The 20,239-nt window shown below is 41.5% G+C and overlaps 1 protein-coding gene across 1 annotated transcript in view; it reads right to left on the bottom strand.

Moving 5' to 3' along the window:
• Nucleotides 1-20,239, bottom strand: part of LOC129816197 (rho GTPase-activating protein 6-like) — a 74,151-nt gene that overhangs the window by 26,524 nt on the left and 27,388 nt on the right. Inside the window, exon 2 of the mRNA XM_055870436.1 lies at nucleotides 951-1,110. Coding sequence (XP_055726411.1) covers nucleotides 951-1,110 — 160 coding nt within the window. The remainder of the gene's footprint in view (nucleotides 1-950; nucleotides 1,111-20,239) is intronic.

Here is a 20,239-nt window from a genome sequence, read left to right as displayed (position 1 = left end):
TTCTTTAGGGACAATCAAGTCTGGCATTTTATAGTGGAAATGACAAACTTTAGAAGCCTTTTTAACCCTTGGCCTACAATTTCCGTGCCCCCGTGGAAATCTAATTAACATAATACAAAAATCCACATAAAAATCTGTCTGCTTAAACTAGAGATATCTGGTTCTTTGCATGGGCTGCGTCTCAATCCACCACATCCGCTGACATCGCCCTGCCGCCTCTGCGGTGAAAGGTGGCAGAGCTAGAGCGGTGTTTCTCAGACCATGAGACATTCTGAAAATCGGTCTTCTCACAAAAACATCTGTAGCGTCCGAACGGTTTGGCCTACACACTAATATGACCCCTCTGTGGAAAGCTGAGACTCTCACGAACACCAGTTTAAACGTTGAATACACTACAGGTTTGCATTTCCTGCTCAGCAACAAAAGAGTGATCAAATTGAGATCGTATATCTGTAAAATCCTTGAAAGATACCAAAATTGTGGTAGATTACTAGTAAACTTTGAAAGTTTCCAGTAATCTACCCTCCCTTTGCAACCGTTTCTGTGAGAGGGCCCGGCTGACAAGAAACAGACCAGGAGTTGAACACATACAACCTCACACCACGGCAAGACTGTTGAAAAATATATACTTCGAGCTACATACAGTACTTTCAAATTACCTTCTTCTATACAAAAAGTAATTGAATACACAGAATAAATTGGGTAAAAAATGGTTTTACAAATTTCTGTCTTATACCAACACTAAACATGCAGGATTAACTAGAAATTATACATTACATTCTGTTTTGGTGTTAGTGTCTGTTGAGTAATATTTAGACATGTTGTAACAAGAACTTCTCGCCAAGGGCCTGGCAACAAATAGCTTTCCTCACTGTATGGGAGTCTGAAGGGAGGAATCAGGAGATAGTGGCTGACTGTTAGATGGCTTCCAGGCCTGAGTAGTAGAGTACCTTTAGGGATGGTGATCTGGCAACCCAGGTCGTAGTCCTGGAGCAACCTGCTGAAGGCCACTTCCTGCAGGCGGACTCTCTCCAACTCTGAGAGGCTCTGGAGGGGCACCGGCTTCAGGCGCACGCTCAGCCCTGACATGCTGTTCCATGTGAAGTCATCCTGTTGTGAGGAGACAAGACACATGTCAGAGAGGGAAAGAGAGAGAGACACGCACACCCCAGAGATATCTGTCACTGTGGAGGGTATTTTTTTAGTCACGCTCTTTGAAAAAAGTAAAGCACTTGTACACCAACAGACACTTCTGCCTCACCTGACAGCTGAATGCCTCAAGCCCAACAATCATCTGACACTTTCCATTACTAAAGATGAGATCCTCCAAAGTGTCAACAAGACAGTTGGATTTAGGCTAGTATATGTCAAGTGAATAGAAGGGGGTGGTGGATGGAGGAGTGTCCAGCTTTAGCTCTGTTTCTATTGTACTACATTCTGTATACGTAACATACAAACTCTTCTTTCATTCGACTCTGGAAGCGTAAGTATAAACTAGAGCTTGTGTTCGTATGAATGATCTACTCTCCTGGACGACCGATGGCTCTTCTTTCCCCAAAAATAGATTTTTTGGAGGAGAATGTAAAAACAGAATCTTGCTAACCACTCTAAAAGCAGAAGGGTTCGATGATGATTTGGTGTTCCTAATCTATCAAAACAGACTCTTGTCAATTCCACAAACAGAACAAGCCATCACAAGTGAGACACAAGAACAAAAATAGAATTTAAAACATTATCTACAATAGTGTTGTCACGATACCAGAATTTTGGCTTCGATACTGGTATCAGGTTTAGTATCACGATACTCGATACAATCACGATACTCGATACCATGGCAAAAAAATTGCATATTAGCCAAAGTCACAGAATGGCATTGTACAGCTATTTTATTGTACTTATTAACAACATTTGCATAGAAGTAGCAATATCTTATTTTATAAAAGTGTGCATTGTCTCCTTAAACCCAGTAATGACGGCATTCATGACAAGGCACAGGCCCACACCAAAGGCAGTACGAAGAAAGGCAGAAACTGCTTCTCCAATACAAATCACGAATCATACTTGCAGGTGATGTCATGGCAACGTTGGCTAGATAAGCCACTGACCTATAATTAAGCAATAAGGCCCAAGGAGGTGTGGTATATGGCTATTTCCCACGGCTAAGGCCTGTTATTAAGCGCAACGCGGAGTGCCTGGACACAGCCCTTAGCCGTGGGAAAATTGGCCATATATCACAAAACCCTGAGGTGCCTTATTGCTATTTTAAACTAGTTACCAACGTAATTAGAGCAGTACAAATAAATGTTTTGTCATAGCCATGGTATACGGTCTGATACGGTCTGTCAGCCAATCAGCATTCAGGGCTCGAACCACCCAGTTCATAATAAAGTTAAGCCTCCTGTAGAAACACTTCATCGGGTCTAATGGTTGTCTCGCGCCAACTGCACATGTGCAGGCTGTCAAATCAAAAGCCCTCCTTTGATATAAAGTTGTTGTTGACAAAAATGAAAACGTGTCAGTTTATCACTTTCACGAGGTTGATGTAACGGTCGTCAGAGTCGTTCTCCTCCTCAGACGAGGAGGAGCATGGATCGGACCAACACGCAGAGTGGGTAGTGCTCATGATAATTTAATGAATCGAAACTGAACACTAACATGAAACGAAATAACAAAATGAATACAACCGACAACAGTCCCGTGTGGCACGAATACAAACACGGAAACAAACACCCACAACACACACGTGAAACCCAGGCTGCCTAAGTATGATTCTCAATCAGGGACAACGATTGACAGCTGCCTCTGATTGAGAATCATACCCGGCCGAACACAAACATCCCAACATAGAAAATCACACATAGACAAACCCACCCAACTCACGCCCTGACCAACTAAATAAATACAAGACAAAAGAAAACAGGTCCGGAACGTGACACAACCCCCCCCCCCTTAAGGTGCGAACTCCGGGCGCACCAGCATAAACTCTAGGGGAGGGTCTGGGTGGGCGTCTGTCCACGGTGGCGGCTCTGGCGCTGGTCGTGGTCCCCACCCCACCATAGTCAAACCCTGCTTCCGTGGCCTCTTCCCAATGGCCACCCTCCATATAAACCCCATTGGATTAAGGGGCAGCTCCGGACTGAGGGGCAGCCCCGGACTGAGGGGCAGCCCCGGACTGAGGGGCAGCCCCGGACTGAGGGGCGGATCCTGGCTGGCTGGCTCTGGCGGATCCTGGCTGGCTGGCTCTGGCGGATCCTGGCTGGCTGGATCTGGCGGATCCTGGCTGGCTGGATCTGGCGGATCCTGGCTGGCTGGCTCTGGCGGATCCTGGCTGGCTGGCTCTGGCGAATCCTGGCTGGCTGGCTCTGGCGGATCCTGGCTGGCTGGCTCTGGCGGCTCCTGGCTGGCTGGCTCTGGCGGCTCCTGGCTGGCTGGCTCTGGCGGCTCCTGGCTGGCTGGCTCTGGCGGCTCCTGGCTGGCCCAACGCATCTGGCCTCCAGTGCGTCTCCTCGGGCCGGCGTACATGGCACCAGCCTTACAAATGGTGTCCCCGGTTCGCCAGCATAGCCCAGTGCGGGTTTTTCCACCTCGCCGCACTGGCAGGGCGCTGTCCGTCTGTCCCGAGCCGTCAGAGCTGCCCGTCTGTACTGAGTCTTCAAAGCCGCCCGTCTGTACTGAGCCTTCAAAGCCGCCCGTCTGTCCTGAGCCTTCAGAGCCGTCTGCCAGACAGGAGCCGCTAGAGCCTTCCGCCAAACAGGAGCCGCTAGAGCCTTCCGCCAGACAGGAGCAGCCAGAGCCGTCCAGCCAGGACCAGCCAGAGCCGTCCACCCAGGACCCACCCAACTCATGCCCTGACCAACTAAATAAATACAAGACAAAAGAAAACAGGTCAGGAACGTGACAGTTGGAGTAATAACTTGTTTAACTATACTGAACAAAAATATAAACACAACATGTAAACTGTTGGTCCCATGTTTCATGTGTTTAAATAAAATGTCCCAGAAATGTTCCATATGCACAAAAAGCTTATTTCTCTCCAATGTTACGCACAAATTAGTTTACATCCCTGTTAGTGAGCATTTCTCCTTTGCCATGTTAATCCTTCCACCTGACAGGTGTGGCATATCAAGAAGCTGATTAAACAGCATGATCATTACACAGGTGCTCCTTGTGCTGGGGACAATAAAAGGCCACTCTGAAATGTGCAGTTTTGTCACACAACACAATGTAAAATGTAAAAGGTTTTGAGGGAGTGTGCAATTGGCATGCTGACTGCAGGAATGTCCACCAGAGCTGTTTCCAGAGATTTTAATGTTAATTTCTCTACCATAAGCCACTTCCAACGTTGTTTTAGAGAATGTGGCAGTACGTCCAACCGGCCTCACAACCGCAGACCACGTGTAACCAAGCCAGCCCAGGACCCCAGGACCCGGACAGCTGAAAAAACTGGGTTTGCACAATCAAATAATTTTTTCACAAACTGTCAGAAACCGTCTCAGGGATGCTCATCTGCGTGCACATCGTCCTCACCAGGGTCTTGATCTGATTGCAGTTTGGCATCGTAGCCGACTTCAGTGGGCAAATGCTCACCTTCGATGGCCCCTGGCAAGCTGGGGAAGTGTTCTCTTCACAGATGAATCCCAGTTTCAACTCTACCGGGCAGATGGTAGACAGCGTGTATGGCGTTGTGTGGGTGAGCGGTTTGCTAATGTTAATGTTCTGCTTCCACATGGTGGTGGTGAACAAAATTGCATTTTATCGATGGCAATTTGAATGCACAGTGATACTGTAACGACATACTAAGGTCCATTGTCGTGCCATTCATCCACTGCCATCACCTCATGTTACAGCATGATAATGCAAGGGCCCGTGTCGCAAGGATCTGTACGCATTTCCTGGAATCTGAAAATGTTTCAGTTCTTCCATGGCCTGCATACTCACCAGACATGTCACCCATTGAGCATGTTTGGGATGCTCTTAGTCCACGTGTATGACAGCCTGTTCCAGTTCCCGCCAATATCCAGCAACTTAGCATAGCCATTTAAGAGGAGTGGGACAACATTCCACAGGCCACAATCAACAGCCTGATCAACAATAAAATCAATAATAAAATCAATAATAAAATATAACACAAGAGAAATAAAATACACAAGAATGGAGCGACAGTATACTCTATACAAGGAGTACTAGAACCTAATGCTCACATGTGGAATTGCATTTTCAGATGTGATCAACATTCACATGTGAAAATCAAATTTGCAGGTATACATATAAAAAAAATTGTTACATGTAGTTTCACGATGTTGTTACATTTTTTTTTAATGTGCTCAAATATTTTCTTGTGTAGTTTCATGTTCTCACATGTTGCTTTTACATGTTGAAACGTTATCACATTAACTCCACATGTGAAATGCATGTGGTTTTTCCATAAGGGCTACCTCAGCGAGCACATTGCGAAGGTTCCTCCCTTCGTAAGGTATTGGATCATTGAGTAATTTTCCCCAGTCCTAACCTATAACAGTCAGACAGGGGACTGACACTGTGTACGTCCTTCCCTCATCAACAAACAAAAGACTGGCTCTGTTGCAATTCTCTCCATGTTCTGTCCACTGGAGCCAAGATCTCTGCTGTAGCCAGAGAATGTGTTTAATCTCCCTGCCCTGCATGCCAACCAATAAAGGCCAAACACACACACACACACACACACACACACACACACACACACACACACGGCTGATGCCCTCCACAGCTGGGAGGCATTAACACCCAGTAATACATCACAGCACTTTATCACACACTTGCTCAATGTGGGATTGATAACAGTGTAAATGGGACGATAAATCTGACCAAACAATCCGATTAACCAACATTACAGTTTCCTGTGTGGATAGACATGAAAAATACTGTGCAGATTGTCAACAGTTTTGCTGAAACTGGACGAGAGGTGCGAAAAGAAGGTCACATTTTTAACTATTCTATTATTTGTCCAAATCAAAGTAAAAATTGGGGAATAGGTCAAAGTCTACAAAGCTGCCTAATACTCCTTATAACTTCCTACTAATTGATGTCCCTATTGAATTGATTGTGATAATAGTTGAGGTATGAGCAGGTGTTATTCCAGGGTGGGATACAGTGAGATTCTAAAGTAGAGCAGTCTGTAACCCTTTCCAAGATATATTTTGAAATGGCTGGTTGGTAACTTCGCAACCACATTGTTTGCTTTCACCCCTGCAGTTTTATGTATCTTTACAGTACTTGTCCAACTCATTCCACTGATGGCCGAGTATATGCAGGTTTTCGTTCCCCCTTGTTGATTAATTAAGATCACTAATTAGTAAGGAACTCCCCTCATCTGGTTGTATAGATCTTCGTTGAAAGGAAAAAACGAAAAACTAAAGACACTCTGCCCTCCGTGGAATGAGTTTGACAGGCTGCAGCATCTGTCCACAAAATAACATTACAGGGTATTTGTTTACAACCGACTCTAATTAAGATGAGAAGGTAAGTGGACTAGGTTTTAATGAGAAGTTATCACCATTACCTGATACCGTACAATACGTTTAAAAAAGTTACATACACTGAGAAACCACACACCAAATTCTCCAGTGTTAAATCAACACTGACAGTTTGAAATTAACAATGAAAGTGTGGACCTGTATAGACACTGGAACAGTGTTAAATTAACACACTGCTTGGTGTAAAGCCTTATTTTCCAGGGTGCCTTGCCTTTCGAGTGAATTGTAGAGTTACCACCCATGACTGTATTTGTTAGTGAGTGTTTATTTTTATTGATTATTTTCTTATTTTTTCTTATTGAATATTTAAAACATACAATCTACTTGCATTGAAGCCACTCAACAATTACATCACATTAGTATTCTAACAGACTCCCATCCAGAGCGACCCACAGAAGCAACCAGGGTCAACGCCCTGCTCAAGAGCATGTCGACAGATCTCCCACAAGGTCAAAAACGGGGACCCGAATCGGCGACCCATCAGCCACCGGCCCAAGCTCCCAACCGCCAGGCTACTTAGCCCTCCAAGATCCCCTCCACAGTTCCCCAAGAGCTGCACTTCAACCACCTGAGACCCCCCCACAATACCCTCCTCCCCCCAAGAAAAATATAATAATTCCATTCCATTCCCCAACCCCAAGACCCCCGTCCTCCCCAATGCACCAACAACCATCAAAATGAACAAAAGAAGAAAAAGAGAATAGAACAATGCAAAAAACAAGACATGAAGGACAACAGAAATCATAACAGAGAGGCCAACTGAATATGTTTGAGTGCATGTATGGCACTATTTACATGTGTGTATGTGTGTGTGTGTCCGATGAGTGAGAGTGTGTGTATATGCATGTGTACAAAGCCTACGGGGAATCAGCCTCAGGCAAACAAGAATTAGCTGTAACAACACTGGTGTCATTCAAATGTACTTTTTGTTATGTTTTATTATTACTTTATTTCTTTTTTCTTTTATCTTTGACCATCATTCTATCCTCCGCCCAGCAACTCCACTCCCACTTGTCTCCAATTCCACATCCCAACCCTCAGCTTCCACCTATCTCTGCTGGCCACCCTCTTCGGATTTCTACGCACCATATACAGTATCTTTCAACTATGCTGTGATGTTTAATATAAATTTTGAATCTATCTAATCGAATAGAATCCACAGATTGCGAGTTGAAGATAAATACTTTTACTAAGAGTATTAGTATATTAGTAATTGACTGACCTGGTCTCTCCAGATCTCCCAACATTACTATTTCTAGAGTAAATTTCAGATCAATGTTATGCATTTTCAGCCATTCCTGAACCTGAGACCAGAAACTGGCTACCTGAGGACAATACCCCAAAAAATGGTCTATTGATTCTGTATCCTCACAACAAAACCTGCAGAGCTGCGATGATTGTATGCCCTAAATATTCAACATTTTGTTGGTGGCAAGAATAACTTTAGCGAAAAGCACAAAGTCTTGAATCTTGCGTTATTTTATATATCAACTCATACACCCTGTACCATGGAATCGGAACATCGAAAATCTCTTCCCAACCATTTTGCAATCTGTATGGCACAGCTGTCAACATCCTGGTCCTCAAATGAAACTGGTATACTTTCCTATTTATGCTATTTTTATTCCCCTGACAGTTTTTATCCTTTATATTGGGCAGACAGACCAGTTCCCTACCTCCTTCTGTTGCCACCTGCCTCGTCCATTTTTGGGGTAATGCTGTAATCAATTGGTTGTAGTCTTGGATTGAGCAGACCTTCCCATACAATTCTGATAACTCCATGAAAGACATACGTCTACCATTTCAATTTACAATATAATTTAAAAACATAATACCCTTTTCAAACATATTTTTAATAAATACAGGTCTTATCAACTAGCACATTTGAGGTCAGCCATACTATTTGTTGTAATATTTGTTCTATCTTTTCAGGGGGCTAAAATTGAAATTGTAGCCAGCTCTGCAATGCTTGTTTGAAAAAGAAAGATACATTGAAAAAAAGTTTAATTTTCAATTAATTGAAAATGAGACATGGCAATCTGCACAAAGGCAAAAAGGCAATTTTTAAACAATGGATGAGCTTTTAATAGTAATCTACTTGAGAACCATTTAGGGTTCAAGTAAACCTTTTGGATAAATGAAGCTTTAAGAGAGAGGTTTAGTGCTTTTATATTTAATCATCTCAACCCACCCATTATATAGATAGGCACGCTTTATATTGTCTGGTTTAGCATCCCAGATAAAGCAAAATAAGTAAGTGTGTAAACTGAGATATGGCTAAGGAGTTAATCAGTGCAATTTTTTCATAAATAGACAGGTATTTACCTCTCCATGGTTGCAGGATCTTGTCTATTTGCTATTGAAATTCATTGTGGAGAGCTCTTTGATATATTTTGTGATATGAATACCTGTCACGTTCCTGACCTGTTTTCTGTTGTTTTGTATGTGTGTAGTCGGTCAGGGCGTGAGTTGGGGTGGGCATTCTATGTTATGTGTATCTATGTTGGTTAATGGGTTACCTGATATGGTTCTCAATTAGAGGCAGGTAGTTTACGTTTCCTCTGATTGAGAGCCATATTAAGGTAGGTTGTTTCACATTGTTTGTTGTGGGTGGTTGTCTCCTGTGTCAGTGTCTGTGTATATTACGCCACACGGGACTGTTTTCGGTTTTGTTTGTTTGTTCGTTTTATGTAGTCAGTTTTCCTGTTCATGCGTTCTTCGTGTTTCATGTAAGTTCGTCGTCCAGGTCTGTCTACGTCGTTTATTGTTTTGTATTTTTGTTCAAGAGTTTTTCGTCTTCGTCTGTTTGTTGTAAATAAATAATATGTCGAACTACAACGCTGCATTTTGGTTCAATCCCTGCTCCTCCTCTTCGGATGAAGAGGAGGAGGAAAGCCGTTACAATACCAAGTATGTCTACTTCACAGTCAGCCCATTTTATAGGTAAACTGCAGGGTAATGTAAAAGTTGTATTTTTTAAAGATCCAATACGTAATGTTATACACTTATCATAATTAGGTTTTAGTCCAGAGTCCAGAAAAGTTATCTAGATCTTCAATGAGACATTGCAGGGATCTAGCTTGCGGACTTAATATAAAACTTGAGTCATCGGCATACATGGACACAAAAAATGCAGAAGGTTGGATATCCCCTCTCTGCTGGATTTCAATAGAAATTACACATCACTTTGCAAACCAGTATATTTTGACAGGTTCAGTGAATAACCCAACATGTTGTGTTGTTCAGATTACCCAAGCGTGCGTTAATTTAACCATCAGTTGTGTTTTCATTCACTTTCATGATGGGTTGACCAAGCAGCTGGGTCTTCGTTAATGTAATCCATAGGTTCTTTTCAGGAGGCATGGCTGATTATCATGTTAAGTATGTGCACTGCAATGTTACATTTGGCTTCAATATTGCACAAAACATACAAAAATATTAACATTATTATTTACATAATGCAACAAAGGGTTACTATCCCACTGGGGATATCGCACTGGGATTTGCAGAGGTGTTTGCATAGAACTCATACACTTCTGTGAGCATAATGAAAGCTACAAAAGTGTAATTTGTCAAGCTTAATATGTGACAACAATTCAACAGAACAGATTAACTGGAATTACATTTACTCTCATGGGTGACCAAAAATGACTTCCTGAAAGCCACGCTCCTACCAAGCCAAGCCTCCAGTCTGATGATCTGACCCGCTGAGTCATATCTCAATGAATGTATTTACACAGGCATTCTGATATTTTTTTCTACTAATTGTTCTTTTGACCATTCACCTCAGATCTTTTCATCAAATCTTCTTCTTGTTCATGTGGTTTTACAGCAGACTAGACGCTTTGTTGTGTATTGGGACCTTTCACAGTTTGGAAAGTGCATTGCACATTTGTTCACAAAAAAAAAAAGGAAATTGCACCGCCATCTAATCCTATATCCCCAGCACTCCCCACCACCCTTTCCCCCTACTTTGGCCCCAACAGGTTCTACACCAGGCCATCCACCTGGGAGGGTGGAACCCCTTCTATCAAAACCCCCTGCTGTTTTTCTGCACTAATATCTCTGATACACCAAAACATATCTGCTGCTACTACCAATTCAATCTTCTGGGATTTCCTTTCCATCTGTGTGGTACAATTAATGATCATAGTAATAAACGCCAAGAAGCCAACCTTACTAAAGCACAAACCATTTGGGTCAATCTGCACTGGCCTACTACTCACAGGGATCCTCCTCATCCTCTACTTTCTTCACTGCCTCAGCATGACACTTTCTGCACTGCCCCCACCCTAGACAATTCAATCTGTCTCACTCGGATAGGACATTTCTGATCCCCAGCAACAAGGCTACTCCCACAATTGAAACACACCACTTCTCCCCCCCGAAACTACACACCCTCCGGCACACCTTAGAATCTCCCTCCTACATACTGCTGCAACTTGACCAGAAACTTGGCACTTAGTGGGGTTGGAAAACCAACGCTCTCACGGTAGGACTGAAACTGGATGAATGCAACAAGCATGTCTCTGTCACTAACAAATTCAGTCTTTGGTGATAACTCTACAATTCACTTGAAAGGCAAGGCACTCTAGGAAATATGAAAATAAACCTTTACACTGAGCAGTGTTAATTCAACACTGTTCAGTGTCTATACGGGTCCACACTTTGTGTTAATTTAAAACTGGGGAATTTGCTGAGTATAAAACTGAGGGAACATGCAGATATGTGTACACATTTATCATACACTGTAATTGTGTATAATACAAAGTCGTATCTTATTCAGAATAGTTTTAATGACAGCTCGCATCTGCTCAATCTGTTCAGACATTCCTATAGAGTGAGTACTGTACATGGGAGGGGAGGCTTTCTAACTAATTTCTCCCCTATCAGATCTCTGTACATGCTAGGTTCCCACAGTCCTTCTCAAACACAGAGGGGCACGGTCCTCATATTGAAAACTATACCGACATGGTGGACTGGACTAAGACATAACCCCAGCACTCATAAACCATCTCTTGTAAAAATGTTTAGTGTAAAAAAAGTATTTTAAATTTAATGTTTACTATGACCATGTGTGTGTGTGTTGACTTGCTGCAAAAGAAAGCTACCCGGATATTATGGGTGAGTGCAGAGATATGAGGGCATGCGGTGGAGTAGATCTTCATGGGCTATACTCAGCCTTGTCTGAGGGGAGTATAGCCTAAGATATCTGTTGATATCCCTCTAGTGGTGTGGGGGCTGTGCTTGGCAAAGTGAGTGGGGTTATATCTTGCCTGGTTGGCCCTGTTCTGGGGTATTGTCGGACGGGCCACAGTGTCTCCTGGCCCACGCTTGTCTCAGCCTCCAGTATCTATGCTGCAATAGTCTATGTGCCGGGGGGCTAGGGTCTGTTATATCTGGTGTAATTCTTCTGTCTTATCTGGTGTCCTGTGTGAATTTAAGTATGCTCCCTCTAATTATCTCCCCCTTTCCCTTCCCGGAGGACCTGTGCCCTAGGATCATGCCTCAGGACTACTTGACCTGATGACTCCTGGCTGTCCCCAGTCCACCTGGTCGTTTCAACTGTTCTGCCTGCGGCTAGGGAATCCTGATGTGTTCACCGGACGTGCTACCTTGTCCTGGACCTGCTCTTTCCGACTCTCTCTACCGCACCTGCTGTCTCAACCAAGCCAACTGACATTTACTCCAGACGTACTGACCTGTTACACCCTCTACAACCAGTGTAATTATTATTTGACTCTGCTGGTCATCTATGAACATTTTGAAGAACAATCTGGCCATAAATGACCATGTATTCTTATAATCTCTACCCAGCACAGCCCGAAGAGGACTGGCCACCCCTCAGAGCCTGGTTCCTCTCTAGGTTTCTTCCTAGGTTCCTGCCTTTCTAGGGAGTTTTTTGTGACATCTGCTGATGTAAAAATTGCTTTATAAATACATTTGATTAAATTGATATATTGATATATTTTAAAACAGTATATTCTGTAAACAGATCATATAATTTTCAGCAATGTATTATAAAAAGTTACATGTCTAATATAATTTCAAGCATTATGATGTTAGGAAAACACACCACAGTGGGAAAAAAAATCATTCAATGAAATGGATCATCCTGAAAAGTTTGGCTTGAAAAACATAATATGAAAATGTCACTCTTAGTGTCACTCTCGCACACTAAAAGGAGCACCTGGTATTTGAAAATATTGAATGTGTCATTAAATGTGGATGTCGCTGTCACACTATCCCGAGGTCAAAATCTCATCTTAAACATGGTATGTGAAAATATTAGGCAACTCTGTGTGGTGTTTAAAAAAAAATCAAATTACAGGTGAGAGGTGCTACCCTGCTGCCAAAGCACTAATCAGAGGATGGCAGAACATTACCCAAGCTGACACATAGACATATGAGACACATAGCCATACACCTCCACATGTGGGAGCAGGGAAACTTAGTCTTGTTACTAACCGCTTTGATAGTTAATCATTTCAATTCAATTAGAGGAAATAGTACTTTATTGTAAACTGTAATACTGTAGCCTATATGAAAGAGTTCACACATGTCTTTCAGTGGTTACCTCCCAATGCAATTAAAAAAAATATTTAAAAAATTGTTATAACAAGAGATGCTTACTCTTTTCACTTACAGTTTTGTTAGTTAAACTCTAATAGTCGAAAAGATCCCAGAAATGTTCCATATGCACAAATACCTTATTTCTCACAAATTTTGTCCACAATTTTGTTTATACCCCTGTTAGTGAGCATTTCTCTTTTGCCAAGATAATTCATCCACTTGACAAGTCTGGCATATCAAGAAGCTGATTAAACAGCATGATCATTACACAGGTGCACCTTTTGCTGGGGACAATAAAAGGTCACTCTAAAATGTACAGTTTTGTCACACAACACAATGCCACAGATGTAAAGTTTTGAGGGAGCGTGCAATTGGCATGCTAACTGCAGGAATGTTCTCCACAGCTGTTGCCAGAGAATTGAATGTCCATTTCTCTACCATAAGCCGCTTCAACATCATTTTAGAGAATTTGGCAGTACGTCCAACCGGTCTCACAACTGCAGACCACGTGTAACCACGCCAGCCTAGGACCTTCACATCAGATTTCTTCACTTGCAGGAACGTCTGAGACCAGCCACCTGATGAAACTGTGGGTTTCCACACCCAAATAATTTCTGCACAAACTTTCAGAAACCATCTCAGGAAAGCTCATTTGCGCGATCGTAGTCTTCACCAGGGTCTTGACCTGACTGCAGTTCGGTGTCGTAATTAACTTCAGTGGGCAAATGCTCAACTTTGATGACCACTGGCATGCTGGAGAAGTGTGCCCTTCACGGATGAATCCCGGTTTTAACTGTACCGGGCAGATGGCAGACAGCGTTTATGGCATTGTGTGGCAAGTCGTTTCCTGATGTCAACATGGTGAGCAGAGTGCCCCATGGTGGTAGTGGGGTTATGGTATGGGCAGGCATAAGCTACGAACAATGAACACAACTGCATTTTATCAATGACAATTTGAATACGCAGAGATACCGTAACGCAATCCTGAGGCCCATTGTAGTGCCATTCATCCACCGCCATCACCTCATGTTTCAGAATGATGATGCACGGACCCATGTCGCAAGGATCTGTACACAATTCCTGGAAGCTGAAAAGGTCCCAGTTCTTGGGACCTTTTCAGAAATTGACTGATTTTCTTATATGAACTGTAACTCAGTAAAGTCTTTGAAATTGTTACATGTTGCGTTTATATTTTTGTTATAGTATAGATTGGGGCACATGTGCGTGACTTTATAACCTAAAATAGTATGAATTTGCATTCAGTTAGATAAAATATAACTTTATTGTATACTGTAATACTGTAGCCTAAATGAAAGCGTTTACACAAGGCACATGTCATTCAGTGGTTCCTTACCAATGTGATGAAACATTTTTAAAGAGAAAACCTAAGATATCATTCAGTGGAGTACAATGAGCAAGGTAAACACAAAATAGTGAGATTGAGCACCCAGAATACATCCATCAACCACATTTGAACTAGATCCGATAGGTGATGAATATTCCTCTCTGTTCAGGAAGCCTTCAATGGAGCATTTTACGAGTTGTGTTCTCCACAAAAACTTCAAACTGGGACTAGACTAATTTTAGGAACAAATACCTAAAACAAACGCAGGTGCACATTTTCCAAAACCTCTACAAGCACAGCATTACCGAAAAAAGTGGAAGAGAGCCAGTCATCTCTCCGATCTGAACCATTCAGGATTCTGCATGCTAATCAATATTCATGACTGCATGCCGAGGTGAAGTTGGGGTTGTTGATTATTCATTGACTTTCTGATGTCTGGGAAGTTCACAACCTGCACACACAGCAACCATTTATTGTATCTAGAATGAGGGGAAAGACACCCATAATTGGTTATTCGTAGTTTGTAAATAGATTACAAATGACCATTAGTAATGGCAGTTTCTAACTGCATTGACATTTATTTTGGGAAAATTAAAAAAAAACAATACCTTAGGACGTTCTATAGACATTGTCAACAAAAACAAAATAGCCTTCAATGACTACTATTATTGCACTTCACAACAAATGTTTTTTGAATAATGATGTGAAACACAATGTGTATGACTTGATTTCAGAAGTTGATTCTAGGACATTTTATCATACTTCATACAGTACTTCCTGCTTTTAAGCACAATATCATATATTATATACAGTACATATTACCTCAACTAACTTGTACCCCTGCACATTGACTCAGTATCGGTACCTCCTGTAGCCTCATTATTGTTATTTTATTGCTCCTTTTTTGTCTTTAGTTAATTTTTTTACTTTAGTTTATTTAGTAAATTATTTCTTAACTCTTATTTTTCTTAAAACTGCATTGCTGGTCAAGGGCTTGTAAGTAAGCATTTCAAAGTTGAATTCGGCGCATGTGACAAATACAATTTGATTTGATTTAAATTGTACAGTATTATACTGTGTCATACACAGTACTTGCTTTGAAATCGTATTTATATTGCAGTAAGTGTACTGTAATATGAAATACATTTTACTTGTCACCAAGCTCCCTGTAAGCTACTGTCAAATTCACACTAACCCCTTCACAGTGTGGCTATTGCCTACCTGTTCATTCCTGAGCAGTAATGGATTTGATGAGATTTCACTTTAAAGCTACACTGTAAAACGGGCATGTAGCCTACCATTAAAGGGTGGACCACCAATAAAACAAACAATGGATCGATGGGATCCCATGCCATTTTATTTGTGATGATTTCAAGGACATAACACTGAAGTAATGACATTCCATGTGAGCAACTTTACTTTTTAACATGATTTGCAGGCACCTACCATTGCAGTTAATTATTCCAAAATTCAGTTATTCTCAACAACTTATTTAAACCACCATTTTCTACACAGAATCAGAAAGTTATCAATGTCTTGGCTGAACATAGCCAACACAAAGTGTGGCGAATTCAACAAATAGGCTACTACAACGCTGATGCTGCTTAGAAGATAAGGACCGCACAATACTCACAAGGAGATGTGCCTGTCGAAGGGTAGGAGGTCCCCCATGATCAGAATACAGAGAGCAGCCCGCAACACAGAGCAAAGTTTGTGGAGTTACATTTCAGAAGAGTTTGCTTCGTTTGCCCTTAGTTTTACTTTTAGATACATTTTTGTTCAACTCTCAATTGCGTGTCTCCTGTGGTGAAGCTGAGGTCCTTGAATAATGAATCATAAGGAAGCCTGATGATGATTATGGGGGCAGCTAGAGGAGCTCTATCTCTCTCTTTTTATCTCACTCTCTCGCTCTGAAAGTTTAACAACTCAGCGGTTAATGAGGCAGTAATAAACACTGTCAAAATTCACAGAAAATAGTCATACATTAATGTTTAAATGCATCTGAAGCATGCCATTCTTCACCATACATATTTTCTAATCAAAATGGATCAAATTGTCCCACTGTGATAAAAAAAATATTTATACTAGAGACCATACCTCAACATCATTCAATCATTTATTTAAATTCCACTATCAATGTGTTGTCAGTGAAATCTATTCGCGTAAATAATTGTCAACGCAGATATTTGGTGAGAGGAAGTTTTGATGGGAGGAATGTGGCTGTCCTGTAATAAAACATGCTGTTGCAGTATGAGCACAGCTGTGTCCCAGACCAGATGTGAGGCACATGCAGATAAATGTACACACCAGATGTGATGTACTATCCTACAGTAGCCTATATAGGTCGCCTAAACAAATGATGTGCTATGCAAAGGAAACCGCTTTGACCCTGCTAAACATGCATTACACTTTGCAATATGCTGTGGTTGTATTCACTTGGTTCTCATGCATAAAAAATGTATTCAATCTAAATGAAATCCAGTCAACATCTTACAAAATTGTTCCATTAGCCAATGAGGCATATTCCCAAAGGGTAACCAAAGGTCTCTATTGCCTGAGAATGTGGAGTAACTATTCCTTATGGAGAAGATGAACGGACATGTTTGTTATTACTTTGACATGCTGACATCTTCGGCAGCTTTTACTAAAACAAAAATGGCTATGGCCAAAATATATCACTGTATTTTTCACATTTTTGACGGTATGACGGTATTTGACGGTGTTTATGTTTTTTAATAATAAAAGTTCAACATTTGCTTTATGAGTAGTGCGTGTGTTACGGCTCTCGTTTGTAGAAGGAGACCAAGGCGCAGCCTGGTAGGCGTACATCGTCTTCTTATTGATGACACCAAACAAAATAACAAAGTCACAAAACGAAGCGCACAGTTCTGTAAGTCAAAGAAACTAAACAGAAAACAAGATCCCACAAAACCCAAAAGGAAAATGACAACTTATATATGATCCCCAATCAGAGACAACGATAAACAGCTGCCTCTGATTGGGAACCACACTCGGCCGAAAACAAAGAAACAGAAAACATAGACTTTCCCACCCGAGTCACACCCTGACCTAACCAAACATAGAGAATAATAAGGATCTCTAAGATCCACCTTGGGTGGCAACACATACACTCTAAGTGATATCAATGGGTCTCTCTCTATTCTGATTCTTTTATACTGTCCAATTAAACTTCAACCAAAAATTATTTTCTGCATTTTCATAACTTCATGCACTTCCTGCAGTCATTTGACATCATTTCCACACTGCTACGTAGAGCTGCATGATATGGGCAACAAAATCTAGGCCTTATTTTTAACCAAATATTTGCTTTTGCGATTTGACATAAGATTTAGATCAAAACACTTGGGTGAAATGTTGGAATCATGGAAAAATAAGGATTATTCTAATTCTATAGTTAGAAGATAATAGTGGGCACTTTGAATACAGTGTTGTTTGACATGGCAACAAATGAAAATTCCAGGGAGGAGTTATTGTGACGGGTTGGAACCAAAGTGTTTATCAGTGTTTCCTAGGGGACCCTATAATCTTTGGCTACATTAAATGTTCTCTTAGCTACTTCATGTAGCTAACATATTCATATTTGCCTATTCCTCTTTGATTTAGAAGATACTGTTTCATAAACAACATAGTGATTTAGGCCAAGACCATCACTGCTATCAGGCTGTATAGCTAGCAAAATTTGCTTTGACTCAGTACATTTATTAGATAGCTAGTTAACCAGCTAACTAGCGATTACCATTAATAAGGACATTATCTCAAAAGAGAAAAATTACCTCATGTGTGCTACCTATAACCCCCCAATAGAATCCCCATATTTTAATGATGACAGCTTCTTCATCCTGGAGGGAGAGATCAACAATTTCCAGGCTCAGGGACATGTACTGGTCTGTGGTGACTTAAATTCCAGCACTGGAAAAGAACCCGACACCCTCAGAAAACAGGGGGACAAACACCTACCTGGAGGTGACAGCATTCCCTCCCCCATATGCCCCCCTAGACACAACTACGAAAACATAACCAACAAAAAGGGGTCACAACTCCTGCAGCTTTGTCAGATGCTGGGTATGTACATAGTCAATGGTAGGCTTCGAGGGGACTCCTATGGTAGGTACACATATATAGCTCATCTCTTGGCAGTAGTACTGTAGACTACTTTGTCACTGACCTCAACCCAGAGTCTCTTAGAGCATTCACAGGCAGTCCACTGACACCGCTATCAGATCACAGCAAAATCACACTCTACTTGAACAGAGCTATGCTCAATCAAATGAAATTAATAATATTAATAAATGCTATAGATGGAAGGAAAATAGTGTGGAAATCTAAAACTATATTTGACCTCTCAGCTTCCCTTTCAAATCTAAAAATGTCAAGCAGACAACCTATGAAAATGAACAACAAAGACAAATGGTTTGTTGAAGAATGCAAAAACCTAAGAAAGAAATTGAGAAACCTATCCAACCAAAAACAGAGAGACCCAGAAAACCTGAGCCTATGCCTTCACTATGGTGAATCACTCAAACAATACAGAAATACACTATGAGTCAACAGCAACCTTGGGAAAATCCTCTGCATTATCATTAACAGCAGACTCGTACATATCCTCAGCGATAACAATGTACTGAGCAAATGTCAAATTGGCTTTTTACCAATTACCATACAACAGATCACGTAATCACCTTGCACACCCTAATTGACAAAGAAACAAACCAAAACAAAGGCAAAGTCTTCTCATGCTTTGTTCATTTCAAAATAAGCTTGAGACTCAATTTGACTGGAGGGTCTGCTATACAAATGGATGGAAAGTGGTTTTGGGGGAAAAACGTACAACATTATAAAATCCATGTACACAAACAACAAGTGTGCAGTTAAAATTGGCAAAAAACACATTTCTTTCCACAGGGCCAGGGGGTGGGACAGGGATGCAGCTTAAGCCCCACCCTCTTCAACTTTTATATCAACAAATTGGCGAGGGTACAAGAACAGTCTGCAGCACTCTGCCTCACCCTACTAGAATCTGAAGTCAAATGTCTACTGTTTGCTGATGATCTACTACTTCTGTCCCTAACCAAGTAGGGCCTACAGTAGCACAGATATCTTCTGTACAGATTCTGTCAGACCTGGGCCCTGACAGTAAATCTCAGTAAGACAAAAATAATGGTGTTCCAAAAAAGTTCCAGTTGCCAGGACCACAAATACAAATTCCATCTAGACACCATTGCCCTAGAGCACACAAAAAACTACACATACCTCGGCATAAACATCAGCACCACAGGTAACTTCCTCAAAGCTGTGAATGATCTGAGAGACAAGGCAAGAAGGGCCTTCTATGCAATCAAAAGGAACATATCAATTAGGATCTGGCAAAAAGTACTTGAATCAGTTATAGAACCCATTGCCCTTTATGGTTGTGAGGTCTGGGGTCCACTCACCAGCGAATAATTCACAAAATGGGACAAACACCATATTGAGACTCTGCATGCAGATTCTGCAAAAATATCCTCAGTGTACAACATAAAACACCAAATAATGCATGCAGAGCAGAATTAGGCGGATACCCGCTAATTATCAAAATCCAGAAAACAGCCATTGAATTCAACAACCACCTAAAAGGAAGCAATTCCCAAACCTTCCATAACAAAGCCATCACCTACAGAGAAATTAACCTGGAGGAGAGATCCCTATGCAAGCTGGTCATGGGACTTTGTTCAAAAACAAAAACAGACCCCACAGAACCCCAGGACAGCATCACAGTTAGACCAAACCAAATCACGAGAAAACAAAAAGA

Source organism: Salvelinus fontinalis, chromosome 19 (assembly GCF_029448725.1).
Source record: "Salvelinus fontinalis isolate EN_2023a chromosome 19, ASM2944872v1, whole genome shotgun sequence".
Classification (NCBI taxonomy): domain Eukaryota; kingdom Metazoa; phylum Chordata; class Actinopteri; order Salmoniformes; family Salmonidae; genus Salvelinus; species Salvelinus fontinalis.
This window is presented reverse-complemented; position numbering and strand designations above follow the sequence as displayed.